At 45.5% G+C, this 25,582-nt stretch overlaps 1 protein-coding gene across 1 annotated transcript in view; it reads left to right on the top strand.

The window, feature by feature from the left end:
- The window catches only part of LOC137341448 (dynein axonemal heavy chain 17-like), a 574,489-nt gene that overhangs the window by 420,837 nt on the left and 128,070 nt on the right, over positions 1-25,582 (top strand). Inside the window, exons 52-55 of the mRNA XM_068004561.1 lie at positions 1,768-1,932; positions 6,539-6,730; positions 17,375-17,641; positions 24,830-24,991. Coding sequence (XP_067860662.1) covers positions 1,768-1,932; positions 6,539-6,730; positions 17,375-17,641; positions 24,830-24,991 — 786 coding nt within the window. The remainder of the gene's footprint in view (positions 1-1,767; positions 1,933-6,538; positions 6,731-17,374; positions 17,642-24,829; positions 24,992-25,582) is intronic.

Below are 25,582 nucleotides of genomic sequence, written 5' to 3'. Positions count from 1 at the left end.
TCATGATGGCGAGGTTGTGCAGCAAGCAGCATACCACCACGAATCTGCCCACCCACTCAGCGAAGTACAGCAGGGCTCCTCCAGACTGGTCCAGGCAGTGGAAGCATTATTTGAGAAGGCCTATGGTGTGCTCCACGATGTTGCGTGTGACAGCATGGCTCTCATTATAGGCCTGCTTTGCACGTGTGCGTGGGTTCCTGACCGGAGTCATGAGCCATGCGTGAGGGGATAGCCCTTGTCACCCAGTAGCCAGCCTTTGACTTGCCGAGCCAAGTGAAAGATAGCTGGCATGTTGGACTGCCGCATGACGATGGCATCGTGACTGCTTCCAGGGTAGCGGGCATCGACGTCCATGATTCGATGCGTGTGGTCGCACACCAGCTGCATGTTGAGGGAGTGGAAGCCCTTTCGGTTGACGAAGATGGTCGAGTTGTTATTCGGAGCAAGCAGGACAATGTGCGTGCAGTCAATGGCACCCTGCACCATGGTGAAGCCAGCAATGCGAATGAACCCCCGTGCTCGCTCGTTCTGCTTGTCTCTGTCAAGAGGGAAGGTGATGAACCTGTTCCTGATCTTGTACAGTGCGTCTGTGACCTCCCTTATGCAGCAGTGCACTGCATACTGCGAGATGTTGCACATGTCACCAGCGGAGGTCTAAAATGATCCTGAGCCGTAGAAATTCAGTGCCACGGTGACCTTTACAGCCACAGGCAATGCTTTCCTTGACTTGCTCTGAGGCTGCTGTTGTGGCCGTACCTGTTGACAGATCTTGGTCACAGCTTCCTTGGTGAACCTCAGGCATTGGGTGCAATCAACTTCGGTCATGTTGAGGTAAGAGAATTGGTCCCGGAAGGCCCTCATTGGATATTGGATACGGCCTCCTGCTCAGTGCCCTGCACCTCTTCATCCTCCCTCTCTTCGCAGCTTGACCTGGTGTGCGTGGCCTCTCTGCATGCTTCCAGACGTGCTCAATGCCTAGTGGGAGACCTAGCACACCACCCATTGTTGTCAGGAATGTTGTTCAACCATGGTTGCAACTTTCCAAACCGTAAGGCAGTACCTGCCAAACCACACTCAAAAGTACTCTAGGAATTCTCAGTAAGTATGGGGAGCTTCAAAAAACACTTCCTTTTCCATCAGCAATAATCCAGTAACTAACTTGTAAATCCTGCATGGTCCCTTTAAATAGCGCTAGTGGTGGGGGAATCCTCCAGGCACTCTTAAGACACGTTTAGGTCTGCGTGGTTAAGACTATGCGTTGAGTTGAGCGTTAGGTCCAAAATGGTATCTATCACTTTAAATAAGCGTTGCACATTGATTGCACACATTTTCTCCTTAATTTACATGCTTCCGGCGTTAGGTATTTGCACATGCGCTAACTCCTATATCAAGATGGCGTCTGGCGCACTTCATACTGGAAATGCGTGTGCACAGCCAAGGCGCTATCTTGGATGTTAGAGAGGCCATGTAGCATCGAAACAACGGGCGCTACACAGCCCAATTTAGCGCCCTCTGTCTCCAAGCCTCTTTTCCCCATTTTGAAATTGGGTTAAGGGAAGACAGCTTCCATTTTAATTAGTTATTTCAAAACTGTATGACATAAACTTGAAAAATCTTCCTATTTTCCAAAGTAGCTTCTATTTGACGTATGAAAAGGACGTAACAATGTAAATAATCTAACTTATGTGTTTTATTCCCCAATTTGACTTTATTGTACTACTGTATTTTATTCAAATTAAGACTGTAGTTTTATTTTTGTATGGGCAGGATATGGATGAGTCCAGTCTTTTTGAAAAACCCAATGTTTATTGTCATTTTTCTGCTGGTATTGGAGAACCTAAGTATTTACCTGTGAGGAGCTGGGCATCTCTGAATAAACTATTAATGGATGCTCTGGAGAGCTACAATGAAATCAATGCTGCAATGAATTTGGTAAGTGAATTTTAAAAAATTATATTGAAGTGACAGGAAAAGAAAGTATTTTTTTGAATGTGATGCTATCATCATACCAAGTCTTATAATCAAACAGGTGATATTAAAATTGTCTATTAGAAAAGCACTGTTGTTAATAGCAGCTACTTCATTAGCATCAACCATAGCCTTCAGTCTGGAAATTACATTGAGCATCCCAATGGCAGTGATGGCTTTGGAGTGGGCAGTGGAGTTCATAGAGAACAAAAACAAGAGGATTGCACCTTCAGATATCTAACGTCCATTCGGCCTTTTCCCTGGACCTAAGAACACTTACTTGGAAGTGTCTGGAGACGTGTTCTGGCCATAAATGCTCCACAAGGCAGGCTATGATAGAGATATGCCATCTCTTCAAGCCTGATCTGCAGAAAAGATCTATTACAGGGACAGTATTCCAAGTGCGGTTGCACCAATGATTTAGAAATTGGCAGGATTAGGGCTTTTAAAATTAAACCCTCACTGGCCACCTTAGCAATATTGGATGCCAAGCGCCAAGACGGCAAGACATTGCTGATGCCCAGTATTGCCAAGATGTTAATGGCAGAAAATTGCAGAAGTGGCAGCAGATGCCAGGAGGCCAGCAAGACAGCTTGTGAAAAGTTTTCACAATCAGGACACCCTCCACCATATAATGTGGCATGACCACCATTCTAACTGGAACAGACTAAGGACAGATCTAGTAGCCCAAAACTGGGTATCAATGAGACACTGTGGGCCATCAGCAGCAGCAGAATTGGCTACCACCACAATCTGTAACCTGATGGCCAATCCTGATTCAATGGGGAGTGTAGAAGGACATGCCAGGGGCAGCACTGGGCACCATCCTAGTGAAGCTACAACACAATTCTATCTTCATTCTAAACACCGAAAGCAGAAGGCTTTAGATAGAGCTAAGAAATCCCACAATCAATGGATCATAGGAAAGCTCTGTAGCCCTACCATATCCAGTGAAGAATAGTGGTGGTGAATCAGGCAACTAACAGAAGGTGGAGGCTCCATGAATTTCCCCACCCTCAACTATGGCGGAGTCCAGCATATGAATGCATGAAACAAGGCAGAAGGGTTTGCAGAAATCTTCAGCCACAAGTGTCAGGCAGACATTCCCACTTGGTTCCCTCCTGAAGTCCTCATTATCATAGATGCGAGTCAGTTCACTCAACATGACATTAAAAAGCAGCTGAGTGCACCAGGCACAGCGAAGGCTGTGGTCCCTGACAATATCCCCGATTGTAATGCTGAAGACATATGCACCAGAATTAGCCGTCCCCAAGCTAAACTATTCCCGTGCAACACTGGCATCTATCCAACATTGCAGAAACTTCCCATTGCCCTAGCCACAAAAAGCAGGACAAATCTAATTTGGCCAATTACTGTTGTATCCGCCTCCTCTCAATCAACAAAGTGATGAAAGAAGTCATCAACAATTCATCAATAATCTGCTCGCTGATGCTCAGTTTGGGTTCCACTAGAACAGCTCAGCTCCAGACCTTGTCACCGCTATGATTCAGACATGGACACAGGAGCTGAATGCCAGACAAGAGCTGAAAGTTGCTGCCCTCGACATCCACACAGCATTCAACAGCGTATGTCACCAAGAAGCCCTAGCAAATCTGTGGTTAATTGGGATCAAGGGGAAAACTCTCCAGTGGCTGGTAATAATTAACACAAAGGAAAATGGTTGTGGTTGTTGGAGGCCAATCATCACAGCCTCAGGACATTGCTGCATGAGTTCCGCAGGGAATTTTCCCTGGCCCAACCACCTTCAGTTGCTTCATCAGTGACCTTCCCTCCATCATGAGGTTAGGAGTGGGACGGTGCGCTAATGATTCCACAGTGTTCAGCTCCATTCACAACTTTTCCAACAATGAAGCAGCCCATGTCAGCCTATGGCAGGACCTGGACAACATCCAGATTTGTGCTGAGAAGTAGCATGTATAACTCACACCACATAAATGCCAGATAATGACCACAGCAAACAAGGAAAGGCCTAACCATCTCCTGCTGACCTTCAACGGCACTCCCATCACCAATTTCCCCACCAGTAAAATCCTGGAGATCGCCACTGACCAGAAGCTTTACTGAACCAGCCATATCTGCAACATGGTTACAAAAACAGGGCAGAAACTGAGTACTCTGTGATAAGTCGCTCACCTCCAGACCATTCAAAGCTTTTCCACCATCCACTAGACTTAAGTCGAAGGTATAATGTAATCCTTACCACTTGACTGGATGGGCAACAACACTCAAAAGCTCAACATCGTCCAGGACAGAGCAGTCCACTTGATCAGCACCCCTGCCATTGAGCTCAATATCCACAGCCTTCTGCCACCGTGGTATTGTGCACTATGTACTATCTGCAGGATTCACTGCAGAAACTCACCCAGATTACTTCAACAGCAACTCTCAACCCCACGGCTGAGAAGGACAAGAGCAGCTATGTCAAGGGAACACCATCACCTCCAAGTTCCCCTCCAAGTCAGACACCATCCTGACTTGGACATATACTGCCATTCTTTCATCACTGCTAAATCATAATTATGGAATTCCCTATCTTAAACCATTGTGGGGCCTCATGAGCACAAGGACTGCAGAGATTCATGGAGAAGGCCCGCCACCACCTTTTCCGAACAACAAGGATGGGCAATAAAAATGTGGCTTTGCCAGTTCGCCCACATCCTTAGAACAAATGTAAAAATAAATTATTTAGTTCAGGGTTCCAGTGTCCAGTGAACCAACACTATTTTATACAGCATGAGGATATGAAATAATAAGATCCCAGTCTAAATTCCTCCTCAAAAATAAAGTTGGACTGGCAGTCTTCATGTGCTTTAGGAAACATAATTATTGGTAAGGCTTGTGTTCCAAAGAAGACCAACTGTTCAGCAGATTTGTCCCTAATTCAGGAATTAGACACCACTTAAAAGGCCTACCCTCTTCCATGAGAAATGCTATCTAATTATGATCCTAGTGGTAAGTAGAAGATATATATTAAGATTCAATAATGATGTCATCCTGTTATTTCCGATATAGCAACACTGGTTGTTGGTACCATCAGCATGTTACTGGCATTGATTGTTTCTAAGGGCTTGTGAAAGGACCTTTAAATTTGAACTCCACCCTGAAGTAGAGTCGATCGCAGGGCGACCGATTCACTCCTCCCAGCCACAATTTTATGGCAGCTGGAATGCTTCGTTGCTGCAGGCATCCAGTTATGCTGGGGCTCCGCCCCTTTCTGCCAGGCATCAAAATTCCACAGGAAGAGGGGACAAATACTTCTTGTGCCCATCCCCTTCTGTGGTGACAACAGTGGAAGATGCCACCTGCCATAAATTCTGCCAGTTCCACCTCGTTTACCCTCAATGAAAAGTACATCTGCATGATGCCAACATTACTCATTGGAGCCCACATTGCTGGATTGATAATGGCAAAAGGCATTATTTTTTTTTTTAAATCAATCTTCAGCCAGAACAGGCATTTTCCCTGAGGATGCAACAAGATGCTGCTCCAGATGCCCATGGTTCTATTATTTTCTCTCCCCTATAGGTGCCTTGTCATGCACCAGTTTCTGACTGAGAGGGGTCAATTTTAACTTTTGAACGGCCGATCAGCGGAGCGCTCCAGCAACTCACAGCAAAGAGGTCAGAGCAGTTTTGAGGCCCAGGCCTTATTTAAATGGAACTGTCTACCCCAAATTGGTGTCTTAATATAGTTCGCCGAATTCAGACAGGACCATTAATGGGTGGCCCAGAAACAGCCAGGCCAGCCGCAAGGGAAATCCGGGGGGCCTATCCAAATTGCGGGGAATGGAGCTTGGAGTGGCAGCGGCTCAGATTATTTTTGTGGGACACGGAGGAGCACTGCTGCTCCTCCTGGCTTCACAAAAATAATTAAAAACTACCTTTTTGGGGCCTCTTCGGCAACATCGCCAGTAAAACTCATCGGAGAGTGCATTGCGCCACTCTGACCAGTTCTTTCTTAACATGGCAATTGGAGTGCTATGAAAGTTATAGCATATTAAAAGCAGCCTATATCCTGAAACAGGCAGGCACGTCGGCTACCCAGCATTAGGCCCCTGTGAAAGTGGCAGCGGGCAGAAGGTAGGCGTTAACAGGGCAGTAAGTCTACAGACCCCTTTTTGAGGCCGCCCCGTTATCGCCGATTTAGGCAAGTTAAAATCAACCCCAGAGGGTGGGCACGTGACCTGTTTTGCTTTCTGGTGTCAGCTGCTGAGATAACACTGATTAGAGTTCACTGCTCTGTGATCTCCTCTCCACTATGGGAAAATGGTTGGCCTCCACTGACATGTGAAAACACCATATGAGAATCACAGGTACATCCCACCACTTCATGATGCAGCACATCTGTATATCATTCACTAGAACAATAGATCTGACAAATGTTTTTATTCAGATGAGCAGTGTTTGAATAGTAAAAGCTTCTGAATGTTTTGTGCCCAGTTTTATTGAACCAAGTGGAAGAATATTTGCACTTTCAACAAGTAATTTATACTAAATCATTATAGAGCAGCATTTTTAAAACATGTTTTGTTAAAATTTCATTTCTATAGGTTCTGTTTGAGGATGCAATGGCTCATATCTGTCGGATAAACCGTATCTTGGAATCACCAAGAGGAAATGCATTACTTGTAGGAGTTGGTGGCAGTGGAAAGCAAAGCCTGTCTCGGTTATCAGCCTATATTAGCAGCTTAAATGTTTTCCAGATCTCACTTAAAAAAGGGTATTCAGTTATTGACCTCAAGGTACAAAATTGCTCTTAATATATTAAAATGTATGTCTTATTTTGATTCTACACCATTTCTTCAGATCCAAATGTGTATTATGATAATTACAAAACAAAATAGCTCCAAAAATTCCTCCAATGTTGAAATGTGAAAATTGGGCAATCTGGGAGGGAAGCAATTTAAGGCAGGATCCAGTAACACTAAGGCCTGGATTTTAACTTGGAGCTGGGAACTCAGCGGGTGGGTGGATTGGCGCGTGGGGAACCCGCAAGTTAAGTGTGCGCGTTTAAATCTGCGATCGCAACTCAATTGTAGGCAATTATTTTTGCTTCCAAGCTGCGCAGCGGACATACTGCACACACAAATAACGCGATTGGAACTACAGTATTTAAAGGGCCAGTTCAAACATAGATTTTGGAGGAGAAAGGAGAAATGGAGTCCAGGAGAGCAAAGGCAGCACCTAGATTAACTGACGCCTCCCTGGATGTACTACTGGCTGCTGTGAGAACTAGAAGGGAGGTTCTTTATCCAAAGGATGGCAGTAAGAAACCTGGTCTGTCACCAAAAAGGCTTGGCTGGAGGTTGCACAAGAGATGACAAGCAGAAGTACAGTGCCTAGGTCTTGGCTGCAATGCAGGAAGCGCTTCAATGACCTGACCAGGTCTGGAAAAGTGAGTACATTTGCTGATTCATCCACATCCTTATGTGTAAAACAGCACCCCCTCCCCCCACTTCATCACTCTGGCTTGGCAAGCCTACTCCATCACAATACCCCTCACACCCACTTAAGTGTCACCAGCAACCATCCTTCACTTTCTATCCACTTGCTCATCTTCCTATTTATGCAACCAACACTGTCACTCACCCAATCCTGATGCAATGTGATGCACCTATATGACAGTGACCCTCTGATGCATCTGTATGATAGTCATCCTCACCAAATGCACTGCAACCACTGGGTGAATACAGCACACTCAGTCACTCACAGGCCTGCGCTGTTGCCCCTTGTAGGAGGAAAGAGCGCAAAATGCAAGAGAGAGGTCGAGGACTGGCAGTGGACCTCCACAAATTGTGGAACTAGCTACTACAACTTGTATTTATATCATGCCTTTAACATAGTAAAACATCCCAAGACACTTCACAGGAACGTTATCAACCAAAATTTGATACCAAGCCACATAAGGAGATATTAGGATAGGTGACCAGAAGCTTGGTCAAAGAGATAGGTTTTATGGTGCACCTTAAAGGAGGAAAGAGAGGTAGAGAGGCAGAGAGATTTAGGGAGGGAACTCCAGCGCTTAGGGCACAGGCAGATGAAGGTACGGCCACCAATGGTGGAATGATTAAAATTGGGGATGCACAAGAGGCCAGAATTGGAGGAGCGCAGAGATCTCGGAGGGTTGTAGGGCTGGAGGAGGTTACAGAGATAGGGAAGGGCAAGGCCATGGAAGGATGATAATTTTAAAATCAAGGCGTTCCCAGACTGTGAGCCAATGTAGGTCAGCAAACACAGCGGTGATGGATGAACTGGACTTGGTGCGAGTAGGATACTGGCAGCAGAGTTTTGGATGAACTCAAGTGATGCGGAGGAGGACTCAATGGGATAATTGTGATCCACTCAGTCAGAGATCTACAAGGCATAAGTCAAGAGTGTGATGGAATACTCTCCACTTGCGTGGATGAGTGCAGCTCCAACAACACTCAAGAAGCTCGACACCGTCCAGGACAAAGCAGCCCACTTGATTGGCACACGCATCTACCACCCTAAACATTCACTCCCTTCACCACCGGCGCACAGTGGCTGCAGTGTGTACCATCCACAGGATGCACTGCAGCAACTCGCCAAGGCTTCTTCGACAGCACCTCCCAAACCCGCGACTTCTACCACCTAGAAGGACAAGGGCAGCGGGCACATGGGAACAAGACCACCTGCACGTTCCCCTCCAAGTCACACACCATCCCGACTTGGAAATATATCGCCGCTCCTTCATCGTCGTTGGGTCAAAATCCTGGAACTCCCTTCCTAACAGCACTGTGGGAGAACCTTCACCACACGGACTGCAGCGGTTCAAGAAGGCGGCTCACCACCACCTTCTCAAGGGCAATTAGGGATGGGCAATAAATGCAGGCCTTGCTAGTGACGCCCACATCCCATGAACGCATAAAAAAGATGTGCCACGCACACTTTCCGCAATAGCTGAGAGGCTGGAGGAGTCCAACTACAGTATTAGTGGAATGATGTTGCAGGTAAGTGCGAGAATGTCTACAATGGAGAGAGTGGCCACCTCCATGGAGCTTCAAGCACGGCTCACAAATGAGTCTATTTGCATGGCCGTGCAGACTTTGGAAGCCAGCATGTCTGCTACCTATATCAGGATGACAGATACCTTATCAGTGGCCTTTCAACGCGTCACTTATCTTCACCAAGCTGCTCTCCAGCAGAGTGGTAGGAGTGATATGGCGCTGGCCCAGGAGAAGGATGATGGCGAAAGGGGATATGGAAGTGGGAACTCCACTGAGAGTGCTCCCACGTCTCACCCGCTTCCCCCCCTCTTCAACCCCCCGCAATCAGTACCCTAAATAGTGCCTCCTCTTCCAATGGCCGAGTCTGCCCCTGCACAGATGCAGGTGGGAGCAGTCTTTGGCAGGGTCCTCACAGGCTCCAAAACCCAAGGTTGTAAGCTAAAAGCCTGCCTCTACCTCTGCTGAAGCTACAGGGGATGCATCACGTAGAAATGGTAGGAAGAGAAAGGCTAAGCAATTGTAATTCACCAAGTGTATGCACAAGGATGTTAGAACAAATGTTATGTTGTGATTTCTATTTCTTTTTATGTTGGCACCTAAAATTTATTCATTATCAGCACTTCCAAATCTTGGCCCATTATTGCTTTCAGGCTTTCAAGTGGACCCTTCATTTGATTCATGATGAATGTCAATACATGATGATACCCATTGGGCAGCTGTGCAAGCAGTGTATGCGTGGTTGAAGAATCATTTTGTGCAAAGGGAGGGAGAGAGGGGGTTTGGTGGTTGTGGTCGTGATTGTGCCGGGCGACATGAGTATCTCAAATAACTTTATTTTTGGACTGTCAGTATGAGAACCTGTGAGAGATGAGGGCATCCCTGGCATCCCAGACAGCAACGTGCCCGGCTGGTCTTGTGATAAGTGCACCATTGGCATATTCCTCCTCGTCCTCGTCCTCATCCTCCTCCTCCTCTTCCTCAATGTTGTTTGCCAACAGAGGATGATTGACGAGTGCCTTCATCCGTGACCACCTCTAAATCTCTCTGCAGCGCTATATTGTGAAAGATGTAGCACACCATTATTATCCTGGAGACCCTCGCTGGCGAGTACTGAAGGGCTTCCCCCAGACCTGTCAAGGTATCTGAAGCGCATCTTTAACATGCCTATGGTTTGCTCAGTAACACACCTGGTGGTCATGTGGCTCTGATTGTTTTGTTCTTGTGCCTCATTAGTGGGGTTCCTCACAGGTGTCATGATCTACATTTGCAGGGAGTATCCCTTGTCTTCAAGGAGCCAGCCCTTAAGTGTGTCTCCTCTTTGGAAGAGGTTTGGAATGCTTGACTGGCACAAAATGAAGGCATCATGACAGCTGCTAGGGAATCTGGCGCACATCTGCAGAAATCATTTGTTGTGGTCACGCACCAGCTAGGCATTGATAGCCCTTGCGGTTAATGAGTACTCCTGGCTCATGTGGTGGTCCTTGGATTGCCACGTGTGTGCAATCGATTATGCCCTGCACCCGTGGGAAGCTAGCCAGAGAGGCGAAACCCACTGCCCACTCATTCTGGCTGGTGAGGGGAAGTTAACATAATCGGGTGCCCATCCATCACTTGCTTATAAACTTATGTGCTGAACCAGAGGCAAAGAAATTGAGGACAGTGGTTACTTTTACTGCCAAGGGCAGTGCGTGGCTACCAGGTCCAGCGGGGAGCAGCTTTTCCTGAAGGAGGCTGGAAATGTCTGCGACCAGCTGCTGACTCAATCCTGTGTAGGCACTGCTCCTCAGAGAGGTCGAGGAAGCTCAACCTCTGCCTGTATACCCTCTCACGTGGGTATTGCCTCCTGCGACATTGGCCCCTCTGTTGGTCCCCTCTCTGCTGTTATCCAGGTCTTTGTTCCACACCTCTGTCTTGTGCACTCCCAGAGCTGCACAACGTGCCTGCTGCGGATGGTGATTTTCCTCCCCTCAGAGGTACTCTGATCGATTGCGCCCCCATCCTAATCTTGTCAGTTTGAGAGGCTTCAAAATGTTGGTAAATTTATCTAAACATAAGAATTCTTAGTCTCAACAAAGAACTCTCAGTCTAAATACAAAAAACTCGCAGCCAAATGTTTGCCTGACAGAACTGATGTACATCCAAACAGTGAAAGACTAAAACATTATTACCCCACTTCCCCGTACAAAATCAGCCCCCACCGATACGCGTGTACAACACTGTGTTCCGCCAAATTACATAGAATTTACAGCTGCAATACCTCACCTTTTATTGAGATGTGTCAATCACAGGTTTAAAGGACCAAATGAGCTTCAGCTGCATCTCGCCTCCGTTTCAGTGTTGTGTTTCAGAAGCCATGGGAAACCCATGCAGGAGAAGCAGAATCCACAAAAAATTAAGTCGCTCAACTGTTTAAAGAACCTACTTTGCCCCTTTAACAAGCTGACTGCCGGCATTAAGTGGGGATGGGACTTCCAGGTTTCGGTTGTGGGTGTGCATCCTGACGTGCCTGGGTTAAACCTGGAAGTGGGCGTGTTGAAGCCGGGCTCCGGTCCAGCTTCCAACATTTATTATTTTTACCTCCCACCCGGCGCGTTGGAGCTGGGATGCAGAACCCTCCACTGCCTCTGTGTGTCAAGACTGCTTGTCCGATATTCAGTCTTGAATGAGTCGCAATTTCCTCCAACTAAACGTTGGGCAGACTGAAGCCATGATCTTTGACCCCACCACTGATTCTATCCCCTTCCCCAGTTTCTGACTCAGGCTGAAACAGACTGTTCACAATCTTGGTGTCCTATTCAACAACTAGCTGAGATTTCAACCCCGTACACTCTCCATACAAAGACTACCTACTTCCATCTCGGTAACATCGGCCGCCTCTATCCTACCTCAGCCCATCTCCAGGCTTGACTATTCCTATGTTTTCCTGGCCAGCATCCCCCCTCCACCATCTGTAAACTTTAGCTCATCCAAATCTCTGCTGCCTGTTACCTATCCCACACCAAGTCCTTGCTGACCTGCATTAGTCCACCAATGCCTCAAGTTTAAAATTCTCATCTTTGTGTTAAATATCTTCATGGCCTCACCCCTCTCTATCTCTATAATCTTCAGCCCTACAGCACCCCCACAAACTCTTCATTCCTCTGAGTCTTATCTTTTGTGCTTCACCCCTCTCTTCGTTTCACCATTGGTGGCTGTGTCATCAGCCATCTAGGCTCAAGCTTTGGAATTCCCTCCCTAAACCCCTCTGCCTCTCCACCTCCCTCTCCTTCTGTAAGCTCTCCTTAAAACCCATCTGTTTAGCCAAGATTTTGATCATGCTCCTAATATCTTCTTGTCTCAGCAACCATTTTGCTTGACTAGGCCTCTGTGAAGTACCTTGGGATGTTTTCCTACATTAAAAGCACTATATAAATGCAAGTTGTTGCTATTGTTGATTTGGAAAGTTTTTGTTTTGTTCTGGAGCTCTCGAGGTGGCCTTTAACCTGCTTAATACCATTTACTGGGGTCACTTCCAAGTTCCCCTTTAAGACACACACCATCCTGACTTAGACACTTCAACATTGCTGGATTCCTGGCGTTCTCTACCTAACACCATCATGGGAGCACCATCACCACAAGGACTGAAGTGGTTCAAGGAGAAGATCCATCACCATCTTCTCAGGGCAACTATGGATGGGCAATAAATGTGGGCTTACCAGCATCGCACACCCCGAAAATAAAAATAAAAAAACAGCACTCAGGATGACCTCCCAGGATGTGCATGTCCCAGATGCTGGGTGCAGAGTAAAACTGCAGATTGCAGCAAACAAGAGATTCTGCTGAGTATATACTGGGTCTCTCCTATTTGAAGGCCTCCCATTGCTCACTTACTATTTTACCTGCCAATCTTTTTTTCCAATTCACCTGGGCTAGATCCATTATCAACTCACTGAAATTAGCCCTCTTCCATTTGAGTATCTTCACCTTTGATTGTTGTCCTTTTCCATAATTACTTTAAACCTAATGATATTGAGATCACTGTTTCCCAAATGCTCTCTCACTGAAACAAACTTTACCTGCCCCACTTCATGCCCCAGAACTAGATCCAGCACTGCCTCCTTCTTCATTGGGCTGGAAAAATACTGATCAAGAAAGTTCTCCTGTACACATTTCAGGAATTCCTCTCCTTCCTTGCCCTTTACACTGTTTTTCCCCACTCTATATTAGGATAATTGAAATCCCCCATTATTACTACTCTATTGTTTTTACATCTTTCTGAAATTTGCCTGAAGATTTGCTCCTTCATCTCCTTCCCACTATTTGATGGTCTATAATATATACCCAGCAGCGTAATAGACCCTCGTCTGCTCCTTAACTCTAACCATACAGATTCTATTCAAATAGTATTTGAACCCTCAAGCACATCATACCTATCCAGGGCTGTAACAGTATCTTTTCTCAATACTTCCATACCCCTCCTTTCTTTCCTTCCCTATTTCTCCTAAATAGGAATATTAAGTTCCCATTCCTGCCCTTGTTTGAGCCAGGTCTCCGTTGTTGCCACTATATCATAACCCCATGTGGCAACTTGTGCCTGCAACTCATCAACCTTATTTGTCAAAATGTCATTATGTACACATTTGCAAATTTCCATTCCACCAAGCAGTGGGGCTAAATTCACTTGGCTGTTCCTCTGGACTTCAGCCATAACTCTCGTGAGAGCCCAGCGCAACAGTTCAGAAAAAGACTGGGTCCCAGATACACCAGATCCTAGCCTTATTCAGGTGCAGCAAGCAGTTAGGAAGGTGAATGGTATGTTAGCCTTCATTGCAAAAGGATTTGAGTACAGGAGCAGGGATATCTTACTGCAGTTATACAGGGCCTTGGTGAGACCACATCTGGAGTATTGTGTGCAGTTTTGGTCTCCTTATCTGAGGAAGGATGTCCTTGCCATGGAGGGAGTGCAACAAAGGTTTACCAGACTGATTCCTGGGATGGCAGGACTGACGTATGAGGAGAGATTGGGTCGACTAGTCTTATATTCACTAGAGTTTAGAAGAATGAGAAGTGATCTCATCGAAACATATAAAATTCTAACAGGACTAGACAGACTAGATGCAGGGAGGATGTCCCCGATGGCTGGGGAGTCCAGAACCAGGGGTCACAGTCTCAGGATACGGGGTATGCCATTTAGAACCGAGATGAGGAGAAATTTCTTCACTCAGAGGGTGTTGAACCTGTGAATTCTCTACCACAGAAGGCAATGGAGGCCAAGTCATTAGATGTATTCAAGAAGGAGATAGATATATTTCTTAATGCTAAAGGGATCAAGGGATATGGGGAAAAAGCGGGAACAGGGTACTGAGTTAGACGATCAGCCATGATCATTTTGAATGGTGGAGCAGGCCTGAAGGGCCGAATGGCCTACTCTTGCTTCTATTTCTATTTCTATGTTAGTTGTGAAATCCTTGTCGGTCCTATAAGGGGCATAATAAATTGGGCCGTGTAGCGCCTGTTGTTTCGGCGCAACACGGCCTCTCCAGCATCCAAGATGGCGTCTTGGATGCACATGCACATTTCCAGCATGACGTGTGCTGGACGCCATCTTGGTATAGGAGTTAGCGCAGGCGCAGATAACGAACGCTGGAATCATGTAAAGTAGGCAGAAAATGGCTTCAAACAGTGTGTGATGCTGATTTAAAGTGATAGACACCATTTTGGGACTTAATGCTCAACTCAACGGACAGTCTTAACCCTGACCATCTGAATGTGTCTCAGAGTGCCTGGAGGAACCTCCCACCGGCGCTTTATAAAGGGACCATACAGGATTTACAGGTTAGTGGCTGGATTATTGTTTCTAGCTGCCGAGACATTTGTAACTGTTTTTGGAGGTCTCCTACACTTGAATACTAGGACGCGGGGACATAGCCTAACATTTAGAGCCAGGACATGCAGGAGCGAAGCTAGGAAATGCTTCTACACACAAAGGGTGGGAGACATTTGGAACGCTCTTCTACAGACGGCAGTTGATGCTAGCTCACATGTGAAAGTTAAATCTGAGATTGATAGATTTCTGTGAACCAAGGGTATTGAGGGATCTGGGGCTAAGGCCATATGGAGTTTGGTCACAGGTCCACCATGATCTTATTGAATGGCAGAACAGGCTCGAGGGGCTAAATACCACGGCCACTTGCTGCCTCTTGATATGCGCCACCTTCTCCTGCAGAGATGCACTGCAGCAACTCGCCAAGGCTTCCTCGACAGCACCTCCCAAACCTGCGACCTCTACCACCTAGAAGGACAAGAGCAGCAGGCACATGGGAACAACACCACCTGCACGTTCCCCTCCAAGTCACACACCATCCCGACTTGGAAATATATCGCCGTTCCTTCATCGTCGCTGGGTCAAAATCCTGGAACTCCCTTAACAGCACTGTGGGAGAACCTTCACCACACGGACTGCAGCGGTTCAAGAAGGCGGCTCACCACCACCTTCTCAAGGGCAATTAGGGATGAACAATAAATGCTGGCCTTTCCAGCGACGCCCACATCCCATGAACGAATAAAAAAAAAGTGTGCCTGGGTGATGTGCCTGTTATGGTTGAATAGCTGCCAGTGTGTGTGGCCTGTGAGTGTGGGTGGGCGGCTTGAAGCTGTGGTAATGTGTAAGGGTGAGAGGAAGCATCTGGTTGGAAGAGTTGAGTACTGATGGAAAGAGTTTGTTGGTATGTGGGGGATGGGGGTGTAGTGTGTGGTGCAGTTGGTAGGAGACGCCACTTGACAGTTGACCTCACTCACCTTGATCACTCATGTCAAAGCATTGAACTTCTTCCTGCACTGCATCCATGTTCATGATGATGTGCGCCTGGTATTGACTTTGTCCCCTGCTGCCTCCCACCACCTTTTGGATATATGTCTGGAGGGCCTCTTGCCCCCCGCCCCCCCCCCCCAACCCCTCCTCCTGTGGATATAGGATGTCCCTCCTCCTGTCCACCTCTTGCACCAAGGTCTCTAGTGCATCAGCACTCTCGCTGGTACCAACTCAGATTGGCAGTTGGTGAGGTTTGGCATGCAGATTGGATGATGTGGGATTTAGTAGTCCGCAACCTTTATTCAATGTTTCAACATAACTCATCAGTGTGTAAACATAGGGATGGGACCTGCATCTGTGTTTTACGTGTGCGATGTCTGATCTCCATTCAGACTCCGTGCAGACAGTGGACTGTTATTTTCAGCAAATAACAGGTACCAGCTACCTTTAAGAGATTTCTAAGAAACATCCTCCCTTTAAGAGATTGAGCTCCCTCTGGTGGTGAAAAGTGCAAATTGCATTGATTCCACGTGCAAGGCCTGGAATGGAATGCTGATTGCAGGTAAGTCCTCGGGTGGGCCGAAACTTGTGTTCTGCCTGAGCCGGGGCCATTGGGTGTGGGGTAATACACATCACGCTACCTGCGCCCAAAAACGGCTCCTATTGAATTTTTTTCCCCATAGCCTCTGCCCAGCCCTTGCAAGTTCAGCCATATCAGCAAAGTTTTTAACTACCCTCAAGTAATTGGGCAAACCCCAAAATATCTCTCTATTCTTATAACCTAAAGTATTATAATTTTATTGGTGAATCAAAGTAAATGGAATGTTGGCTTTTATTGCTAGGGGGATAGAATATAAAAACAGGGAGGTATTGCTGCAGTTATATAAGGTATTGGCGAGACCGCACCTGGAATACTGCATACAGTTTTGGTGTCCATACTTAAGAAAAGACATACTTGCTCTCGAGGCAGTACAAAGAAGGTTCACTCGGCTAATCCCGGGGATGAGGGGGTGGACATATGAGGAGAGGTTGAGTAGATTGGGACTCTACTCATTGGAGTTCAGAAGAATGAGAGGCGATCTTATTGAAACATATAAGATTGTGAAGGGGCTTGATCGGGTGGATGTGGTAAGGATGTTCCCAAGGATGGATGAAACTAGAACTAGGGGGCATAATCTTAGAATAAGGGGCTACTCTTTCAAAACTGAGATGAGGAGAAACTTCTTCACTCAGAGGGTGGTAGGTCTGTGGAATTTGCTGCCCCAGGAAGCTGTGGGAGCTACATCATTAAATAAATTTAAAACAGAAATAGACAGTTTCCTAGAAGTAAAGGGAATTAGTGGTTACGGGGAGCGGGCAGGAAATTGGACTTGAAGCTGAGTTCGGATCAGTCAAGGCCCTGTGGGTGGTGGAGCGGGCCCAGGGGCTGAGTGGCCGGGTCCTGCTCCTACTTGTGTTCTTTAGATTTGAGGTTAGGATCCGATCAGCCATGATCTTATTGAATGGCGGAGCAGGCTCGAGGGGCCGATTGGCCTACTCCTGCTCCTATTTCTTATGTTCTTAACAAGTAATAAGCTGTTAAAAGAGGTATAAAAATTGATTTATTTTAATATTGTTGCTTAAATTAGGCCGATCTTGGTGCTCAGTATATCAATGCTGGAGTGAAAAACCATGGAACAGTATTTCTGATGACGGATTCCCAGGTGGCAGAGGAGATGTTTCTAGTGCTTATTAATGACCTTTTGGCATCTGGTGAGATTCCAGGACTATTTCAGGATGACGAGATAGAAAATATTATCGCTGCCATGAGAAATGAAGTTAAATTACTGGGTTTGCAGGATACCAGAGAAAACTGCTGGAAATTCTTTATAGATAGAGTGAGGAGGCAACTGAAGGTACAGTTAATGTTTTTGTGATTTTTTTAATTTTATAGTTGACCACCCATGCCGTTAAATACAGAAAATGGAGACAAGTATATCCTTGATGAAAGAGGTTAGAGGATGGTAGATAGTTGGACCAGAATGTGCAGAAATAATTCAATCCACATTTCAAAATTAATACATTCTGACCTTATTTTTCTATAATACTTTGACCAAACTTATGGCAATTTGGGAAGCAGAGAAGTAGATCTCATTGCAGCAGAGGTGATTCTCTGCAGTACAGGCTAAGGCAACGTTTCCCAAACTGTGGGGAAGGTTCCAAAAGGGAGAGGTCGGAAAAATAAAATATTTTCAGAAAAAACAATGTTGAGGTGTGTCCCAAGGTGAACACTTTTGCCATGCTCCCTACACCCTACATGTGTAGCAGTTTGGGACACTGCCTTAGATTGCAATAATCCACTCACATGACTGGGGAAGTCCCACGAAATGGCAATGACTTTCCACACACACAGCCCATTGGTCATTTGTCGGAGCGACGTCATTGCCATTTCGTGGGACTTCCCTGGTCATGTGAGTGGATTATCGCAATCTAAGTATAATTTTTATACTTGTGATTTATTGAACTTTGTTTTATGTTTTGTAAGTTATCAACAAATATCTAATGTTTATGTTTATAGAGGGGTGCAAGAGTGCTCACCTTCACTACTGTGGGGCAGGAGCCAAAATAGTAAGGGAAACGCTAGGTTAAGGAACTGGAAGATAGAAAACTGAGGCTCTACAGCACTACCACTGGCAGGAGGATGTAATTACAGTTTATATAAGCAGGTTCTGTTATAAATATAAACGTAATAACACAGGGAATGTACGCAGATGTAAGATATTACTAGTCTAGCTCCCAAACAGGAAGTCTCAGAATGGTTACCCTCTTACCTGTCCCTGCTTGTTGTTATTACTTTCTGTCTATCCTCTTTGGTTTCTGTCTCTTTCTCTTTTTTGCTTCTCTCCCATTAACTCTTTCTGCTTCTCTATCTCTCTCTTTCACTTCTGCTTCTCTCTGTCTTTTCTTTTTTTTCCTTTGGGTAGAAGGTGGTGGGTGGTATGGCATGGTGTGACAGAGAATGAAGCCGTCAATGGCTACATTTGGGTTGGAGTTTGTGGGGAAAATGTAACCCTCACATGCTTCCTTTCCACCATGTCCGCAATCACTCATGCTTCCCCCACCCCTCACTCCCATTAATATGCCTGCTAAATCCCTGTATTTTCCACACACCCTTGCTTTTCTGTCACCTAGCACAACCTTAGCCCTTCATGCACTCCCCCCACACCCATTCACTTCCTTCCAGAGGGTCAGCGGGTGGACGATGCAATCCCCTCACCCACAGACAGTTTCCCAACTCGCCTCCATTCACCTTCCTTAAAGAGGCTTTGATGCTTTTAAAATTCAATTTGTTTATTTTAAAGAAAAGTTAGATTTGGGGAAGAAACTGCCTGTCTGCGTTGACCTTTACCAAAAAGTATAGCTGAGGTAATTAGTTGGCATCAAAATTTAAGTGGTGTTTTTTTTCTGTGAAAATTGAACTAACATTAAGCAAAGAAAAACAAACTCTCTCTCCCTTTCTCTCTGATCCAGTCTCTCTCTCTTTCTTCTCTGGTGGCAGAGTCGCAGCTCTGGGCAAAATTATCAAGTCTAATTTGGGAGAGGCTAAGGCTTTCAATTAAATGTTAATGAAGGCATTAAAAGACACAAAAGATGATTCAAGCATAGAAGGAGGCCATTCAGCCCAACATACCTGTGCCAGCTCTTCAAAAGAGCAATCCAATTAATCTCACTTACCAACTCTTTCCCCAGAACAATTTTTTTTGTTTCAAGTATATTTCCCATTTGTTTTTGAAAGTTACTATTGAAACTGCTTCCACCACCCCTTCAGGCAGTGCATTTCAGATCATAACAACTCACTGCTTAAAAAAAATTCTCCCTCATCTCCCCCCTGGTTCTTTTGACAATTATCTTAAATGTGTCCTCTGGTTATCGACCCTCCTGCCAGTGGAAACAGTTTCTTCCTATCTACTCTATCGAAACCCTTCATAATTTTGAGTTTCCTTTTAACCTTCTCTTTTAACCAGTTTATTATTTGGCACTTTATCGAATGCCTTTTGAAATTCCATATACACAATATCAACTGCATGACCTTCATCAACCCTTTCAGTTATTTCATTGAAGAACTCAATCAAGTTTGTCAGACACAAATTGCCTTTAACAAATCTGTGTTGGCTTTCATTTATTAACCCATGTTCTTCCAAGTGACAATTAATCTTGTCTCGGATTATGGTCTCTAAAAGTTTCCCCACCACCGATGTTAGGCTGACTGGTCTGTAGTTATCTGGTTTATCCCTCTCCCCTTTCTTGAACAGGGGTGCAACATTTGCAACCCTCCAGTCCTCTGGCATCACTCCCATATCCAAGGACGATTGAAAGATTGTGGCCAGAGCCTATGCTATTTCCACAGTATTGGTAGGAACGACCACTGCATAGTCCTCGTGGAGATGAAGTCCCGTCTTCACACTGAGGACACCATCCAACGTATTGTGTGGCACTACCACCGTTCTAAATGGGATTGATTCAGAACAGATCTAGCAGTTCAAAACTGGGCATCCATGAGGCACTGTGGGCCATCAGCAGCAGCAGAATTGTATTCCAGCACAATCTGTAACCTCATGGCCCGGCATATTCCTCACTCTACCATTACGAACAAGCCAGGGGATCAACCCTGGTTCAGTGAGGAGTTTAGAAGAGCATGCCAGGAGCAGCACCAGGCGTACCTAAAAATGAGGTGCCAACCTGGTGAAGCAACAACTCAGGACTACATGCATGCTAAACAGTGGAAGCAACATGCTATAGACAGAGCTAAGCGATTCCACAACCAACGGATCAGATCAAAGCTCTGCAGTCCTGCCACATCCAGTCGTGAATGGTGGTGGACAATTAAACAACTAACGGGAGGAGGATGCTCTGCAAACATCCCCATCCTCAATGATGGCGGAGTCCCGCACGTGAGTGCAAAAGACAAGGCTGAAGCGTTTGCAACCATCTTCAGCCAGAAGTGTCGAGTGGATGATCCATCTCAGCCTCCTCCCGATAGCCCCACCATCACAGAAGCCAATCTTCAGCCAATTTGATTCACTCCACGTGATATCAAGAAACGGCTGAGTGCACTGGATACAGCAAAGGCTATAGGCCCCAACAACATTCCAGCTGTAGTGCTGAAAACTTGTGCTCCAGAACTAGCCGCGCCTCTAGCCAAGCTGTTCCAGTACAGCTACAACACTGGCATCTACCCGACAATGTGGAAAATTGCCCAGGTATGACCTGTCCACAAAAAGCAGGACAAATCCAATCCGGCCAATTACCGCCCCATCAGTCCAATCTCAATCATCAACAAAGTGATGGAAGGTGTCGTCGACAGTGCTATCAAGCGGCACTTACTCACCAATAACCTGCTCACCGATGCTCAGTTTGGGTTCCGCCAGGACCACTCGGCTTCAGACCTCATTACAGCCTTGGTCCAAACATGGACAAAATAGCTGAATTCCAGAGGTGAGGTGAGAGTGACTGCCCTTGACCAAGGCAGCATTTGACTGAGTGTGGCACCAAGGAGCCCTAGCAAAATTGAAGTCAATGGGAATTAGGGGGAAAACTCTCCAGTGGCTGGAGTCATACCTAGCACAAAGGAAGATGGTAGTGGTTGTTGGAGGCCAATCATCTCAGCCTCAGGACATTGCTGCAGGAGTTCGTCAGGGCAGTGTCCTAGGCCCAACCATCTTCAGCTGCTTCATCAATGACCTTCCCTCCATCATAAAGTCAGAAATGGGGATGTTCGCTGATGATTGCACAGTGTTCAGTTCCATTCGCAACCCCTCAAATAATGAAGCAGTCCGAGCCCGCATGCAGCAAGACCTGGACAACATCCAGGCTTGGGCTGATAAGTGGCAAGTAACATCCGCGCCAGACGAGTGCCAGGCAATGACCATCTCCAACAAGAGAGAATCTAACCACCTCCACTTGACATTCAACGGCATTACCATCGCCGAATTCCCCACCATCAACATCCTGGGGGTCACCATTGACCAGAAACTTAACTGGACCAGCCATATAAATACTGTGGCTACAAGAGCAGGTCAGAGGCTGGGTATTCTGCAGCGAGTGACTCACCTCCTGACTCCCCAAAGCCTTTCCACCATCTACAAGGCACAAGTCAGGAGTGTGATGGAATACTCTCCACTTGCTTGGATGAGTGCAGCTCCAACAACACTCAAGAAGCTCAACACTATCCAGGACAAAGCAGCCCACTTGATTGGCACCCCATCCACCACACTAAACATTCACTCCTTTCACCACTGGCGCATAGTGGCTGCAGTGTGTACCATCCACAGGATGCACTGCAGCAACTCGCCAAGGCTTCTTCGACAGCACCTCCCAAACCCACGACCTCTTCCACCTAGAAGGACAAGAGCAGCTGGTACATGGGAACAACACCACCTGCACGTTCCCCTCCAAGTCACACACCATCCCGAATTGGAAATATATCGCCGTTCCTTCATCGTCGCTGGGTCAAAATCCTGGAACTCCCTTCCTAACTGCACTGTGGGAGAACCTTCATCACACGGACTGCAGCGGCTCAAGAAGGCAGCTCACCACCACCTTCTCAAGGGCAATTAGGGATGGGCAATAAATGCCGGCCTCGCCAGTGATGCCCAGATCCCATGAACGAATAAAAAAAAAACCCCGGCCCCATTTGCTAGTGCACTCTTATGTTTGTACGATCCGTCCCTTCCTGACACACTCTGTTTATCATTACCCGCATCATTTTCCTGTACTACTTCCTTGTCTTTTCTCTTTATCAGTCTAAACTTCGCCCCACCTGAGCCCTCCCCTCCTCTATTTAGTTTAAAGCCTTCTCTACCGCCCTAGTTATTCGGTTTGCCAGAACACTGGTCACAGCATGGTTCAATTGAAGCCCGTCCCAACGGAACAGCTCCCTTTTTCCCCAGTACTGGTGCCAGTGTCCCATGAATTGAAACCCACTTTTCCCATACCAATCTTTGAGCCATGCATTCATCTCTGATCTGATTTACCCTATGCCAATTTGCTCGTGGCTCAGGTAATAATCTGGAGATTATCACCTTTGTGGTTCTGCTTTTTAATTTAGTCCCTAGCTGCTCAAACTCCCTCAGCAGAACCTCTTAGTCCTACCTATGTCGTTGGTACCTATGTGGACCACGACAACTGGATCCTCCCCCTCCCACTCCAAGTTTCTCTCCAGCCCTGAGGATATGTCCTTAACCCTGGTATAAATGTGATAATATTACTAAAGCTATGGCAAAGTGGATGGCTGCAGACCCATTAACATTGTAAGTAGTACAGGACTAAGAGATGTTATTCAAATGGCATCTTCCAATCAGTCTCATTCCTTGCCTTCCATATAATGAATAAACGATCTATGTAACAACGAAAAGACTACAAAGTCAGTGCTACTGAATAACGCACCAGTTGTTGCATTGTCTGATGATCACTGGACTTCCGTAAGCAATCACAACTGTCTTGGAACCACTGCACATTTGATTGATGCTGCTTGGACATTACAGTCTTTATACCAAAGAGAGACACTATGCGGAAAAATGTGCAGAGCATTTCTTGGATGTTGCGAAAGAATGGGATACACAAGGCAAGGTAACAACAATTAGTACCGACAATGCATGCAGTATGATAGAAGCAGCAATCTTTTGCCATTTGAACACGTGCTATGCATCATTCACAGTCTACAGCGATCGATCACAGTAGTGCTTATGATGCCAGGTTCAAAAAGTTACTGGCAAAATGTAGAAAACTCAGGCCATTTCAAACACAGTCCAGCTAATAGTGCGGAACTAGAAATACAACAGACCGTAAATGGACAGAAACAAAAATCTCTTATACAAGATGTTTCAACGAGATGGAACTCCACATTGCAGATGGTTCAGCGACTGCTTAGAAATAGATTCGCTAACACAGCCATTTTAGGTCTTCAGAAGCACAATCTAGCTGTACCCACTCCTGCTAATTTTGACAAACTCCAAAAGTTGAACGTCATTCTAGGCCCCTGCAGGAATGGAACTGAGCTCCTTAGTTTTACTAGAATTATGCCATTTATTTTGTGTAATGGCTGTCTCAGATGATGATCAAATAAACGTTATTCAGTTTAAGAACTGCAGACTTAATTAAACACAAAGAAAGCGCCAATCTCACATGGCTAAATTTAGGAAAGCACTTCACCCAAGGCTTAAGAATCTGAAGTGCCTTCCAAAATCCAAGAGAGACAAGATATGGAAATTAAATCTTACCTTATTCTTCTCAGAAGTCTCACGACTAGTAGCCTGGTGCATAAACTACAGAAGGTAAACCACCAAAAAAGAAAATGAACCTCCTCTTTGTGGTATCTGATTGAGAGGAAGAATACAAAGGAACAAAGTCAACCAATACCACTTTTGACCAATTATCAGCATGGAAGATTGTCTTCTGGAATGGTGGTCGAAGTGTGTTAAAAGTTTAGCAAAGCTGGCACGTAAATACTTAGCATCGTTGGCGACAACAGTGCCATGCAAATGACTTTTCTTACTTTCGGGTCAGATTGTAAATAAGAAGCAAGCAGTATTATCCCAAAAACATAAACAAAAACATAAATAAACTTGTCTGCCTAAGCAACTGGCGAAATGGCAGCAAGAAATAGGACTGAAGTTCTTTTTGGACTCATAGGTTGTATTGTATTTTTTTTCATGTATCTATGTAAAGCTACCAATTTTCCTTTTTAATTTATACTTTTGGATATAATGAATCAAAAATTTTTGATGTTATCTTCACAATAAACAGCTCAGTTTATGTGTTTCTGTATAATTCCATGTAAATAAATATGAAACTATAAAGGGAGACCAACAATATGAACCAGTTTTTATGCTTTTTTTTAAAATGAAAATAATAGCTTCAGTAATAAACAAAACTTGAAAGTGATGAATGCATAATTGTATTAATTAAAACCAATATTAACTGAGATTAAAATTTTAAATTACAAGATTAATCATGATAATTCTTTTTTAATCGCTTGATAACCCTAAGTTAGAGCAGTGCTTTTTTATAAAAGAAATTGTCAAAATATTTTTTTGATTTTGCAGGTTGTTCTGTGTTTTTCACCTGTGGGTTCAATTCTACGAGTACGTGCTCGAAAGTTCCCTGCTTTGGTAAACTGTACAGCTATAAATTGGTTCCATGAGTGGCCAGAAGAAGCTTTGATATCTGTTAGTAAGCGTTTCCTTGAGGAAACTGAGGGTATTGAGGTAAGAAAGTTTAGTAGTTTTTATTTTTATGTAGCCTACCTCTACCTCTCCATCACTCAGACTGAATCTGATGGTGCACAATCTCAATGTTCTATTTGATGCTCAGCTGAACTTCAAACCCCCTATTGTATCCATTACCAAGAACTGCTATTTCCATCATCACAACATTGTACATCTCTGCCCTTTTCTCACCCAGACCACTGCTGAAATTTTCATTCACCCTTTTGTCACCTCCAGGCTTGACTTCTCCAAAGCTTCTCCTTATTGATCTCCTGACCTCTACTCTGCATTAACTTCAACTTATCTAAACTCCACTGCCCACATCCTATCCCACATTAGTTCTCACTTGCCTATCAGCTTTCTTCTCAACCTCCACTGCTTCTCCATCCCCAAAGCATAGATTTTAAAATCCCTACCTCATTTACAGATTCCACCGTGGTCTTGTCCTCCCTACCTTCGCAAACTCCCTCATCCCTATGTGGCAGCATGAGTCCTCTACTCTTCCAGGTCTAGCCTTCTGTGCATTTCTCCTGGTCCCCGCTCCACCTTCAGAGCCTATAGCTGCCTTAGCTGTACACTCCGGAACTGTCT

The sequence above is a fragment of the Heptranchias perlo genome, chromosome 23, assembly GCF_035084215.1.
Source record: "Heptranchias perlo isolate sHepPer1 chromosome 23, sHepPer1.hap1, whole genome shotgun sequence".
NCBI classification, from domain to species: domain Eukaryota; kingdom Metazoa; phylum Chordata; class Chondrichthyes; order Hexanchiformes; family Hexanchidae; genus Heptranchias; species Heptranchias perlo.
The sequence above is the reverse complement of the archived record's forward strand: the minus strand, read 5'-3'. Positions and strand labels throughout refer to the sequence as shown.